The sequence below is a fragment of the Agelaius tricolor genome, unplaced genomic scaffold (genome assembly GCF_023055355.1).
Source record: "Agelaius tricolor isolate 1412-34295 unplaced genomic scaffold, bAgeTri1.0.p SCAF_20, whole genome shotgun sequence".
NCBI lineage: Eukaryota > Metazoa > Chordata > Aves > Passeriformes > Icteridae > Agelaius > Agelaius tricolor.
The window spans coordinates 3592090-3606579 of record NW_027269280.1 but is presented as its reverse complement, the minus strand read 5'-3'; the positions used below and the strand labels follow the sequence as shown (position 1 = coordinate 3606579).

Genomic DNA, 14490 nt, shown 5'->3' with positions numbered 1-14490 from the left:
GAGTGAAATGCAGTTTTCTAAGGAGTAGCATCTCACATTCATTTAAGTCTCCTGGGAGGGTGAAGGGGGGAAGGTTCAACTTAAACTTTTGACTGCACTAATATAAATATTCTGCATTTTCTTGCAATTGCAGCTGTAAATATAAATAACATTTAACTTAAGGCAGTGCTTTTTGAATTAGTTCCTATCTGAAAATTCTAACATTGGCTTCTCCCTTAAACAGATGACAGTAAGGCAGCATTTAACGAAATAAAAATAACTACTTTGTTTAGCTTTACTATAAAATTGCTGAGCCATTGTTCTCAGTAGCTCCAACGTGCAGCTTTAGTTGTTCTGAAGGCTGTGCATTACTGGAGCATAGATGTGGCTTGACTTGCAGAACATCATTTTATCAGAGCTAAATTCATGGATCTTGATTGAAAGAGTGGATCTTTGAACTTCACTAATCAAATATTTGCCAATTTGTTGCTGGCCTGGTTTTCAAAGATGCCTAATTTGGGGAATGGAGCAGTAGCAGGAAGATTTAAAAAGACTGCAGTTTGCTTACATAAATGTTTATTGAAGATACCAAGGCACTTGAGAAAAACTAAAGAAGCTTTGAGGAAAATTGGTGGAAAAGGTCACAGACCAACACTAAACATCCCCAAGTGTTGATCTGGATGTGCTGTGTACTGAGTGCTTGAGCTGTCCCCAGACTTGTCTGTTCAGCCCAGGAAAGTGGGTGACAGTGAAAAATACGTTTTCAATTGAAAAAACTCAGAATATGGTGAGATCCCAAGAGCTGTTTTAGCACCTCTTGTTTTCCAAACACCAAGAGGTACCAGGTATTGCAGCAAAACAGCTGCACTGAGGTGAATGTGTCCTCCAGCAGCCTGGGGACACCTGCCCAGCTCTCCCAGTCAGGATTGCAGGTCCTGGTGCTGCACTGAGTTACTTTGGACTAAATTAATAATAGGCTTGGTGGCAATTTAGCACTCCACAATTTGATGGCTTTAGCTGCTGTTAATGTGTGTAATCAGGGCTGGGAGATGAAAGGATGAGCTTGAGCAGGCCTGAAAACACCTTTTTGCTTCTGCAGCTCTGCAAATGCTTTATTCTCTTGATGGTTCTTAAAACCAGCAGGGCTTTTTTTGTTTAAAAACAAAGCCCTGCTGACATCCCTCAAATCTGTGCCTATCAGCTGCACCCAGCCAGCCAGAGAATTTCCTTAATGGAGTGACATTAGGGGCTCTCCTGGGATTTTTAGCTTGTTTGGGAGGGTGTTAGATCTTTAACTGGTCAGAAAAAAAGTCAGGGGCCCTCTGGAAATCTCCCCTGGCGTGTTTAATATTAATATTTAAAAAGAAACATTCCATGTTTCTTGCCTGAGTAAGATTCTTACCCAATGTTTCTGAGATTTTCTGTGTACTGGTGAAAGCCTGGGCTGGGTTTGGTGCTCTGGCTTTTGGAATTTCTCCAATATTCATGATGACTTTCTTATTTTTCAGATTTCTTTTGATGGCATCTATGCAAACATGAGAATGGTTCACATACTGACATCAGTTGTTGTAAGTCTTCATATTTGGAAGAATGGTTCCTATATGACAGAGAATTTTTAACTAATCCACTAATTGTAATGTAAAAGAGTAAATATTAAACTTTAAACACTTTTTGCTAAGGTTGAGCTTTAAAGGATCACAGAAATTTTAGGCTGGGAAAGGTTTAACTCTGATTTGCAGAGCTACAGCAGATCTCTTAGGTGCACTGGTTGTATTTTGAATTTCCTCTCTTTTAGAAGGGTTGTGGATAAATAAAATGAGTCCATGTGCAGGGATTAAAAACCTTTCTCCCAAGATTTTAAGGGAAGCCCTGACATGGCAAAATGAAGTAAGGCAGACTGTCCCACATCTGCTTGAGGCCAGGATAAGCTTTTATCCTTATTTGTACCCACACGGGCTCAGATTTGGGGTTTGCACAAAACCTCCTTTGTGTGTTTTAACTGGTCAAGAGTCTTGTGAGAACCAAATCTTCTCCAGTGAGTATCTTAAATCCCTTCAGAACTGCCCATACACACCCAGCTATTTGAATTTGCAGGGCACAGCATTGTATTTATAAATGGGCAGATGCTGAATGAGGAAATTTGGCTAAAAATTGAGCTGTATTTTTACATTCTTTACATGACCTATGTAAAGAACACATGTTTTAGAAAATCACTGTAATGTCGTTTGTCACGTTGGTAGAAAGTTATATTTTCCTTTTTTCTTGCATTCTAGGGATCCAAATGTGAAGTACAGGTGAAAAATGGTGGTATATATGAAGGAGTTTTTAAAACCTACAGTCCTAAGGTAACTTTTTAGATTTTGACTCTTCCCTGTTGTGAAAATTCCTAATACCGAATAACCAACATTTGATGAAAATTTAAATATTTCCTCTGAATTATTTTTACTGTTCATGCCTAGATTTAAAGCAGATTGTAAATACCTCATTTTTTGCACATTTTGGAGGGGATGACTGTGCAGTAAAGCAGTGCCCTGTGTTTGTATTTCCCACAGTGTGATTTAGTGGTTGATGCTGCTCATCGGAAAACTGCAGAATCCAGTTTGGGGCCAAAACGGGAGGACATCCTGGAGAGTATCTTGTTCAAGTCTTCAGACTTTGTCATGGTGCATTTTAAGGATATGGATACCAATTATGCCAGAAGAGGTATATTTGTTTTAATTTTTTTTTTATGTTTTTAAGATTAGAATTCAAGGATTTTCATAGCAGATGCTTTAGGATCCAAATACTGAAGTTCGTATTTAGATTTGTCATTCTTAAAGAGTACAAAACTTCAGCACCTTGTGAAATCAGAAATTCATAAATTCAAAAAAAAAAAAGTATTTTTGAGTAGCTGTTTTGGTGTCTGGAAAGCAAAGCCTTAGTGGTTTTACAGAATATTTTATAGATTCTATGGGAGGTAGACACATTTTTGTAAATGTCTTTCTAAATTTCTCTGTTAAGTGTTATACAAGAATCTGTATTTTGAATCTGTATATTTCTCTGTTAAGTGTTATACAAGAATCTGTATTTTGAATACAGAAACTCTTTGGAAAAAGGTTATTTCTCAGAGTTAAGATATATAGAGTCTATACTGAGGGAACTTCTGTGTCTAAACATGCATTCATAGAAATATTCTATAATTACTCCTGCAAACAAAGTTAGAAATTCTTTTAAAATCCTCTAGATGTGTTTTCATTTCTCCTTTGCTCCTTGTAGACCTGTAGGTAAAGCTCTTCAAAATACAGAGAAGTGACAGACAAATCTTAAAATCTTGAAGAATTGAAACTGTTCAAATTAAACAATTTTGCAGACAGTCTTCATACTTTTATTGTCTGACCTCCGAGCCCCTGATTATTCTTCTGGAACCTGAGAGCTCATGAGTCAGTTCTGTTCCTTTGCAGATTTCTCAGGTTTTGGGCAGCAAATCTCCAGAGTCTTTCTGCTTAATGTTGCTGATTTGCTGGGATAAAGAATAATAAAAGGAACTGCAGATTTTTATGGCATGGGGTGAAATTATCTCTGTGTACATTTACAGGCTGATTAACAACTGTCACAGGAGCTCAGTGGTTATTGGAACACATGTTTTATTCCCATTAGCAGGGACTTAGAGATGAGGACATTTAATGAGAATTTCTCTCTTTACCTTGTGTTTGTACCTGTTCTTGCCTGATCTAAAGCTGCAGAATGAGAGGTTTGTTGTTTCAAGGAATTTTTGCTTTTCCCAGATGATGATGCATAATGTCAGAGCAAATGCAGCATTGAAATGCAGATAAGTTCCAGGTTCTGGATGGGACTTGGAATTTAAATTACATGAGAGCTGTTTTATAATGGGTTTGGTATGAACATCACTTTAATGTAAATGCAAACTGGGCTCTGCCTCACCCAATCTTTATAGATTTTGAGCAGACTGAATGAGGAATATGCTACTGCTTCTAGGAATAATTGCTCAATGGACATTTTCTAGAAGGAAATGACTGTTTCAGGTTGAACAGTCCCTCAGTTCACTTTATTAGGTGGAATGACTGAGTCTAAATCTCTTAAATACTGGAGAGCTGAAATAAAGCCATAAAAACTTGGAGCATGATAAACTGGAAGGCTGCAGAACTTGATAAGTCAGAGTGGGTGAATTAATCTGCTTTCCATTCTGTCCCAAAAATACATTATCTGGAAATGACACTTGAAAGTGTAACTCAGTCTCTGATCACACCTTCAAATTAGAGCAATGAGGGGCTTTCTGCTTCCTGGGAAATTAACTAAGGATTCAGAAGGTTGGAAGTTTGTGAATGTGCATGAAGGAACTGCTGGCCTTTTTTCCTGTAAATAAACCCAAATCTTTGTGGTAGTGGCTCATTTAAAGTGGAAACTGGCTCTGCACTCCTGCCTGACTTTGGTGTTCCTTGTTTTGGGAATTGTCTCTGCTTGGTGCTCTGGTTACACTTACCTAGGAACAGAGACTTTTGAGTTGTCTAACCCTCAATGGTTTTTGGCTTTCACAGACAGGTGAGGAGAATTTGGGAATACTTGGTTGGAAAGGCTTTAAAATCATAGTTAAATAAAAGAGCTTTTCATCAGCTCTCCTCTGGGAGGCTTACCTGGGATCTGATGATCCTTGTGGGTCCCTTCCAGCTCAGAATATTCTGTGATTCTCTCTGTGTGGTTTCTTACCCTGTAGGAGACTTCTAGATTTTGTGGAGCCCTTGAACTAAATAAATTTCTGCAGAAGATACTGTTTTGAACATTTTAATGCATCCCAGTTCAGTATAAGCAGCTATGGATTTTATTCTGGCATTTTTTCCCTGCTGGGCTGGAGGAATGTGGGCAAATGGGTTTGAGTAGCAGAGATGTTCTCTGGATCCTGAAAAAGAGACTGGAAGAGGAATGGGGAAGAGCAGCAGGTGGGCAGAAAGGGGATGGGATGGAGTCTCCTTTCAGAAGGAGGAAAACAGAGCTGTGTGTGAAAAGCCTGTGCCAGAGCCTGGCAGGCAGCTCCCAGTGCTATCACAGCCCTGCAGCTTTGGGGCAGGGAGCTGATAACCCCCCCAGAGAGCTCAGGGCAGGGAGCAGCACTGCAGGCATGGGGCAGCACAGTGGGCTCTGTGCCAAGCATGACACTGCACCTTCAGAGGCAGCACCCCTGGGCAAAGCCTGGGCTCTGCCCAGATTGTACAGACTGGGAGAAAAATTGCTAAGTCTGCCCAGAGAGGGGTGTTGTGGCTGTGAACGTTCCAAAAATCAACGTGTCCCTGTTTGCTGGGCCTTTATCTGCAGCTCTGTCAGCCTGCACAGAACTTGCAGCTCCTGGGGGTGCCTGTTTGGCTTCCAGGGGAAGGGGAGGGATCACCTGAGGGTGTCTCTCTGTGGAATTGAGGTTTGCTGCAGTACAGGCAGGCTGATGAATGAAAAACTACACTGGGGAACTCAGCTGAAGCCGTGTTACACCCATCATTCCCCTTCCAGACTGTTCTGTCTGCTCCTAAAGAGGGACTGACACCGATTTCTGTATGTGCAGTGCAAATCAGCTGCTAAAACCCCACTGTCAGTGCAGGCTGAAATCCTTGGCTGCACATTAATATTAGCACATCTTTCTGCTTCACCTTTGAGTGCTGGGATTCTGCTGCTGCTGGGTGATTTGGGCTCCTGATTGATGCAGGAGGTTCTGTTTGTCCTGATTCTACACCAGAATTGTTTCCTGGGAGCCCTGATCAATCCACAGAGCTGGTTTGCATGGGATTCAAATTTCAGTCAGGCTTTGGAGTTGCCTTCTTGGCTTCTCTTTAAAGACAAGACAATTCAAACATCATAACTTACTGGTAAAGTAAAAGACTTCTGCATGTTTTTATTGTTTTTTGGCATGCTGAGGAAAATGCTACAAATCCAATGAAAAGAAAGGCAGAAGAGAATTAGCTATTTAAGTTTTTCCTTGAATTAGCTCTGAGAGTGGCATCCTTCCAGAGAAAGTGTTGCAAGGGGAATAGCAGAAGGCATCTTTTGAACAAAGGAAGGAAATGTTGGCTCTGCAGAGCCGGTGGTAACTGGTTTTAATGTTTCAAATCAGTAGTAAGGAGTTACAAAACAAATCAGAGTTTACTGTTGAAACCTTTAAGGTGAAACCTCAGTTTACTTTGCCTTGATCAAAGCTTCAGTGGGTGCCATCAGCACCTTTGGCACATAACACTGATTGGTTTAATGGCATTTCAGCTGCAGACTGGCACTTAATTGCACATTTGTGCTCTTCACCAAAATCTGTTTGTGAAAACAAGCATGTTAGACATTGAAATTAATTAAACCCGGACTCTTAATTGCTCTGCTCTGGCACTTTTTTTCTTTTAACTCAGTTAGCAGCACACACTTGATGAATTTGCCCCAGCTGAGTTTTTCGCAGAATGTGTATTTTTAATTTGCTTTAATATGAATTTCCATTGCATAGAGCTCTCCTTGGGATTTTCTTCCATTCATGAAAAATGATTTTTTACCAGGCTTTAAAACAAGGTCTTTGATAGCCAACTCCTGAGCTTAGGAAATGTCACATTAAGCAGGTACAGAGGCAGTGGGGGCTAATTGAGTGTTACAGCCTCAGCCCCTTGTTTCACCAGGTCCCATTTGATCTTTAACTCGGGTTTTACCATGTAGAAAAGAGATTGATTAAAAATTTGGCCTTGTCAAGGTGTCATGTGAATTGCTCCTTCAACAGCTCAGAGATAAGAGGCACCAGATAAGGGAGAAGCTGAGCCTGGGCAGTGTCTTGTCAGTTATTGCTCTGCCAGTCAGCACTTCCAGCAGCAGCTCATGCTTTACCTTCTGCTTTAATAATCATCCTCATTGCCACATTTTTGTTTTGGAAACTGTTATTTTTTAGAGGTTTTTTTTACATTCATTCTCCATTTTGTTGCTGATAAATTTTGGGAGAGGCTTTGCTGGGTTTTTAATTCTGGTTTCCCTTGTGCCTGCCCTGCTGTTTGTTCCAGGAAAATTCTGATCTGTGCCTTGAGGTACCATCCTGCTGCATTTAAACTTTACCTGGATGCTCTTGAGACCACGTTGTCTGGCTGGGAGTGCCTTTGTAGCTTGAATTTCTCCTGTCTTTGGGTTTTCTTTGAGTTGTAGAGGTTAAACAGGCAAAGCCTCACTTGTGATTTTAATTGTAAAATGAGAGAGGAACTCAGAGCAGTGGAGCTTCCTGAGCCCTGTGATATCCTGGATTTACTGGGAAACTCAGCAGTGAATGCACACATCCTCCTCAGACCTGCAGCACTTGCTGATAGTAGAGTTTTTGTTTTGACTTGGGTGTTTTTTCATCTGTATCATTACAATAACAGCGCTGCTGAATGTTTATGTGGCTGTTTAAATAAGAAAATTAGTGGGTTGAGTGGATGAGTCTTGTTAAGCTGGTATTTTATTCACAGTATCCAAAATGGCACAGTTGTGTGGAGTTTGCCTGGAGGAATTTAATAGAAATTAAGGAAACACCCTTCTGAAAAACAGATTGCCTTCATCAGGTGCTGCCATCAGGCTCCTAATTCATATTTATCCAATCTCACTGGAGAGGAGCTCCCTCCATTCCCAGAGATGCAGAAACAAATTTCAGTTTCCTAAAAGACATAAACAGTCTCCAACTTGGATTTGGTGTGAAATGTCCCAATCTGAGCAGAAATAAAACATGGAATTAATGATGTTTGGGGCAGGAGCAGCACTGGTTTATCTGAGCTAAGCCATGGGGTATTGAGAAGGTAAATGCAGAGTTTACATTCTTAAAAATTCTTAAAAACATGCACTTTAGCTACTACTTAACCATGAGTTGTAGCACTGTGTTCCTTTGTAGTTTCAGATGACATCTGAACTGATATCTATAGTATATATTATAAGAAAGTATATTTTAAAAGCTGTTTGTGTGAGCATTTCAGGGGATAGTGCTGGCTGTTATTAGAGAGACCAAGCACAGTGAATTTTTATCCAATTTATGTGCAGATTTCACTGTGAGATTGGCTAAAACAGGAATAAAAGCAGGATCAGCAGTCTCTCTTTAAAACATCTTCAGTGATTGTGTAAAAGCTGTTACATCACTGGCCAACTTCATATGTTGGGAATTCTTTTCATAATAACTTTAAAGTTCATTTTATTTTTTTTAGGCAGATTTTTACATCTTGCCAGAAGTTAATTTGGGCCACGTTTTTCCTTATCTGGCACTGCCTGGTGGTTTGATTCCATCTTTTCTAAAGGTCTACAATGTTTGCTCCTTATTTTATCAGCAGAATGATGATAGGAAATTCTGGATTGAAGACTTATTTATTTTAGGCTGATTTATTTATTTATGAGCTTATAACAAGCTTATTTGATTTTTTAAAGTTCTTTATGTAGTTCTGAGATCCAGTTGCTTACAAATACAAAAGCTTAGTGAATGGCTTTAGATATATTTTTACAGCTATTGAAATCCTCTGGTATTATTCCTTTTTAAGTCTGGCTTGAATGAAACATGAACAAGTCAAAATAAATGTTTGTGATCTTTATTTTTTGACGTTTTTATAATTTTTATAAACAATAGAAGAACCTTACTGGTTATTTATTCTCTTATGTTGTTGAGAACAAAAAGAAGAGAGTTTCTGAATTTTTCTGTGTGATTTGGATAAGCTGCTGCTTGGAAAAACTCTGGCAGGAGAGGAGACCCCTCTGTTCATGTCACAGGAAATGGTAGCACCAAGCTGGTGGATAATTGCCCTGTTGGTGTGTTGAGGAGTTGTGGAAATAGAAGAAATTTGGATATTTGAAAGGAAAATTGCATTTTGCCCATTTAGGGAGTTGCTTTCCTGCTTTTTTGATATTTGCACACTGTTGTGGTGTGCAGTTGTGTGGGCTGGTTGGAAAAGAATTTTATACAAGTCTTTGGTTTTCTAGAAGAATAGGGATCCTTGTGTTGTCTTTTTTTCTCTTTTTCTCCCCCAAATATACATGGAATCGTAGAAAACATTTTGAAATAACTGAAAATAATTCTGTTTTCTGATATGGGAGAAGTTTGCACTTTAATCTGGAGTAGGCACCTCTCTCAGCAGCTCCAGGAGAAGGGGGATGATGATATTGTGCCTGTGATTCAGCTGTGCTGGAGCTGTTCCTCAGCTCAGAACCAGGGTGCAAACTTACCCAAACTGCTCTCACTGGTCCCAACCCTCCCCACTGTGTTGCAGATGCTTTTACTGATTCAGCCATCAGTGCTAAAGTTAATGGAGAGCACAAGGAGAAGGATCTGGAACCTTGGGATGGAGGAGAGAACACGGCTTCCGAGGAGCTGGAGGCGCTGGAGACCGATGTCGTGAGTGATGCTTTGATCATCTCTGGCCAGCAGTAGAAAATGAGCTGTTTCCCTGGATATGCCTTGAAATAATTCCTCAATTTCAATTTACTGATGAGCTTTGGAGGAGCAGAATTGCTGTCCTGCATTGTGCTGGTGGATGCTCAGTCTTTGCCAGCAGCTGCCACAGCCCTTTGGAGCGATCTGGCTGAGAAGAGCTGCCTTTCAAATGGCACTTTTGGCAAATTCTGAGCAATGGCAGCTGCTGTGGTAAGAGCTGTGTTGGACTCCAGGAGCCAAAGAGCAGCTTTTGTTAAGGACTCCAAATCCAGCAATGCTCCAAAGTGATTTATGTTTAATCAGAGCATTCCTGTCTCACTGTCATTGCACTTGGAAATGATGGGGAGATTGTGCTCAGCTCAGTGTCCCTGGGCTGCAGAGGGAGAGAATTGATGGAAGCCTGACCCAAGCACAGGGACAGTCTCAGATTATGAATCATTAGATGAAGAATATGGCCTCAAATGCCATGTCCTCATATATCACAGCAGTCAGCTTTTCCTCCAGCAGAAATTCTTGTAGCCAGGTGTTCAGCCTGCAGTGTGTTCAAGGAGATAATATTACTGATTAGAGCATATTAACTATGGGCAGAACAATTCTCCTGTCACTTTTGGTGTCCATACTGTAGAGCTGAGATTTATTGGAATGCCCAGTACTCTCAGTGCTTTTATAAAATATTCAAAGCATTTATTGTTGTGCTTGAGTGCTGTGGTAGCAGTTTTACTGAAGTGGGGGAGTTGTGCAGATCAACAGGAGTCTCCTGCCTGTGGTGCCTCTCAGGTAATTCCATCAGTGCTTTTGAAAAGTTTCAGGAGTGTTAATTTGCACTTTTTGGAAAAGGCAAAAAAGATATTAATGTATGTATGTCTTGCTAGCCAGTAGTCTTCTAGTACAGAGTGAGCATGTACTTAAGAAAAAACTTAGAAAAACAATACAAAGACTCACACAAACAAAACAAAAAGGAATTTTGAAGGTAGAATCTGTGCAGCTGATGAACAAAGCTCCCTGAAACAAACTGTGGCATTAATAACTCTGTTATCTGGACAGTGAATTCATAGGCCCAGGAAAAAGGGCAGAAGGTTTAACTTCTGCCATCAGCCCTTCATTTGAAGGGAATGTGTTTCCAGTGTCATTTTGAAAAACAAGCATCATTTTCTTCTAGTCTAATGGATGGGATCCCAATGACATGTTTCGTTACAATGAAGAAAATTATGGTGTAGTGTCAACTTATGACAGCAGTTTATCTTCTTATACGTAAGTTCCAAAATATTTTGTTATTAGATTTGTATTGAATGTTCTCCCTGGTTTGACAAACTTTATATTCTGCAGCTCCTTTTGCATAGTTTCTGAAGTTGTGGAATCAAATAACTGCAAAAGCAATGAATGAATGGTGCTTAAGAAACCTTGCCAGCTTTCTGTGAATAGTTAGATGTAGAAATCTTTATATATTCCCTTAAATGGGCACAGCTCATTGCCATTGCAGAGTTTTCTGAATTTAGCCATGCAATAAGGCTGGTTTCTTGCAGAAACTTCCAGGAATAGGGTGGAAAGCTGTGAATTAATCTGTATGTAGCTGCTATACCTACATTTTTTTGTTTAACCTAGCAGAGCAGTTTGGCTAAACCCTGATTTTATTGAGACAATTGATCTGGAAGATCCTGGAATGCTGAAAAGCTGCTGATAACCAGGGTGGGGGTTGTGTGCTTGTTTAGCAGACTTGTCCAGCTCTAAACTGAAGTTTTAGTTAAATATAATAACAACTGGAATATAGAAGTAGCATAAAGGCTGCTCTGGCTACTCTGGCAGTGATTTATTCCCCAGAGTCTGCAGCTCTAATGTTCACTGCAACTGCAACACAAATGGACTGCAGATGTTCACAGCCATTGTGAAATGGCTTCAGTATTTCCCCACTCTTTTAACCCCCAAAGCAGAAATCTGTTTTTTCAATATCAAGGAATAGCAGTGAATATTTTGATTTTGTGTGTGTGTGTGTGTGTGTGTGCGCACTTGTCTACAGGTCTGTGGTTCAACAATGTGATTTCTGTGTTTTGTGCAAAACCTGTAACATGGTGATAATCAAAGTGTCCTAATCAGCTTATGTTTGAATCCTGGGGAAGCTGTTCTTTTCTTCCCTTCACTGCTCTAAGTACTTTTTGTACTTTTGAACTTTAGTTTTCCATCTTTCTGCTCTCTGGATATTAATGGAAACAGATTAAAAACATGAAGGTGGCTTTAAATTAATTCCATTTTCCCCCCCCCCCTAGTCAAGCAACTTGCTTTGCATATCAGTCTGCTAAACTGGGAAGCTCTTTTGCTGATTTTCCATGAAATGCTTAGATGTGCAGCTGAAGGGGTTCTTGCTTGATTGTTTTCTCTTCCTAGAGCTAAGCAGTAGCAGGTAGAGTTTGTCAAACTGCATCAAGGTACAAGTTTGTGTTCCAGCAAATGTTTTGATCATCACCAGGGTTCTGAACAATGTCATCCTGTCCATCCCCTTCCTCTCATCTTTAATGGCCTGGTAGAAAACATGAGATCATTCCCTGCCTCTCGAGGTTGCCATACATCCCTTCATTTTTTGCACTCACTTTAAATAAATGAAGATTATTGGCTGTTCTCCTTTATTGTCTTACTAACAATAAAGGGGGCCTGGGACCAGGTTTGCATTCATGTAAATGTTATTTGCCAAAGCTTTGTGCTGAAGGGTTTTATTAAATATTCCTGCAGTTACCATTGATAAGGCCAGTAAATGTTTTGACTGGCCAAAAATGAGAGGGAGAGCCTGTGCTGCAGTAGCTGAGTGCTGGCTTGGAATCTGGCAAAGCCACTTGTTTTCCTCGTTCTGCCACCAACACTTGAGCAATTTTGCATGTATTATTCTATACCTGGCTTGTATCTCCACCCACTTTCTTTGTTTTGCTTCTTTATATTATTCAAAATATGGGCAGTAGAGATTCTATAATGCCCAGCAGAGCACGGGCCAAGCCTCAGCTCTGTTCTGTATTTTTATCCAGCTTATTCTGAAGGTTGGTGGAACAACTTTGGCAAGTTAAAATCAGGGGGGAAAATTGTTGTTTTTTAAAACCTAACGCAAACATTAGGACAGATAAACCCCAAAAATGGGTGGCAGAAGGGAGTGCCAGGTATGATCCCACCCCTGGTTGGGTTTTTTCAGTGTTTCAGTGCTCATGTATTGAATTTTGGCTTGGTGGCTGTGCTGTGGGATGATTTTTGCAATATTCCATTGCCTGCCATAGAGAGAGACATGGAGAGGATGGGATTGAGGTCCTGGCACTCACAGATGAGTCAGGAATTTCTGGTCCTGTGCTCTGAAGTGTTGCATCCATCTTCTCTGCAGTTCTTCAGAACTGGGAGAGCTGAAATCCATGGCTGGAATTATCAAAGGAGAAAGGATGTTAGTCTCCAATTTCACTAGGATTGTGTCTGCTGGCAGTGTGTAAATAGCTAAAAAAAATTTCAAATTTGGGCTCTTGGTGTAGCTTCCTATGTAAACAGCAGTCTGAGGCTTTTTATTCCTGATGTTCTCAACCATGTTAAAAGTTGGAGCCTTTGCACAGCTTCAGGGACTGGGGATTTTACAAATCCTGTGGAAAAGTTCTACACCCTGTCCTCAGCTCTCTAGGCAGGTACATGACCCTGAATTTGTCCATAATACCAAACCAGTCCAGGAATTTTGTATTAAAAAACAGACAGCAAGTCTACTGGCTCAGGAGCAAGATTGTTTTTTTTCCCCTCTGACTCGGTTAGAACTAACACTGTGTGATTTTTGTAACTCCTTTGTGCTTTTGAATGCATTTCAGAGATTCTTTTCCTTTCCATTGTCTTTTTAGGGTGCCATTAGAAAGAGATAATTCAGAAGAGTTTTTAAAGCGGGAAGCCAGAGCAACTCAATTAGCAGAGGAAATTGAATCAAGTGCCCAATACAAAGCTCGGGTTGCCTTGGAAAATGATGAAAGGACAGAAGAAGAAAAATATACTGCTGTTCAGAGAAATGCTAATGAAAGAGAAGGACATGGTGTGAACACTAGGTACTTGAGTACACTATGAATAGTATTTTTATTTAAATTATGGAGGTATTTTGGTGCTGTAGCAGTTTGCTCATTGATACTGGGCTTTTTCAGCAGGCTTGATTAGGCTTGGAGCCTTGTGTAAACAATCCTGTGCTGCTTTTGGCACTCAGGCTGACTTGGACACCTCTGCCTGGCCCTGTATTATCTCTGTAGTGAAACAAACTTCCCCATTCTGACCTGTCACCGTGGTGAATTTGTCCCAAATTCCAGGAAGGGCAGTGGTTTCGGTGTGTCCTGGAGAATTTCAGGCATTACTGCTAATCCTGCAGTGCCTGTGGGCTCATAAAGTGGACTGTGTGGCCACTATCAAAAGCCAATTCATGAGGTGACTGTTGGGTCAACATCTGATACTATTTAGACTTTTCCCCTTGGTTTGATGGGAGAAAAAGAGAGAAAATGGGGAGCTTTTTGTTGCCTCTCAGTTGTGTCTCAACGCTGATAGAAATTTGGTGTGTTTCAGAGAAAATAAATACATTCCACCTGGACAGAGGAACAGAGATGTCCTGTCCTGGGGAAGTGGAAGACAAAACTCACCGAGGATGGGCCAGTCTGGATCAGGCCCACCCATCTCAAGGTCTGGATCCCACACTTCAGAATTCAGCCCTAACTCTGGAGCAGATCAGAGAGTAGTTAACGGAGGCAAGTATCTGAAATCTGAGTGAATGTGCCTCATAACACTGCAGAAAATCACCTCATTTTGTGTTGAAATGGTGTGGGATTGGTTTGTGTATTCCTTAAACCAGGTTAGCATTCATCATTTAACACAGAGGTTGTGAGTAGTTGGATTTGGGCTTAACCCACAAAGGAGCTCTCGTTGCACTGCTCTGTCTGTGGCTTTGCAGAGCAGAAATGTCATTTATTTTCCTCCTCAAACACCTTTGTCTTAGATGATGGTTGCACTGTGTGGTTTTAGAGATGAAAAACTGCATCAGCACTGCAAAGCTCTGGGTGGAGGAGCAGCAGTGCTGACACCTGGTGAAAGGCAGTGGCAAGAGGAAGCTTCTCTTCCTTTCTGGAAAAGAATAAAGCCACTTGCTTGCCTTGATG

At 40.6% G+C, this 14490-nt stretch overlaps 1 protein-coding gene across 13 annotated transcripts in view; it reads left to right on the top strand.

The window, feature by feature from the left end:
* ATXN2 (ataxin 2) overlaps positions 1-14490 on the top strand; it is a 49879-nt gene that overhangs the window by 7014 nt on the left and 28375 nt on the right. For all 13 annotated transcript variants that reach the window (XM_071445125.1, XM_071445123.1, XM_071445131.1 and 10 more), the window contains exons 3-9: positions 1488-1547; positions 2253-2324; positions 2532-2682; positions 9195-9319; positions 10518-10609; positions 13204-13401; positions 13904-14082. In XM_071445125.1, the coding sequence (XP_071301226.1) occupies positions 1488-1547; positions 2253-2324; positions 2532-2682; positions 9195-9319; positions 10518-10609; positions 13204-13401; positions 13904-14082 (877 nt within the window). The remainder of the gene's footprint in view (positions 1-1487; positions 1548-2252; positions 2325-2531; positions 2683-9194; positions 9320-10517; positions 10610-13203; positions 13402-13903; positions 14083-14490) is intronic.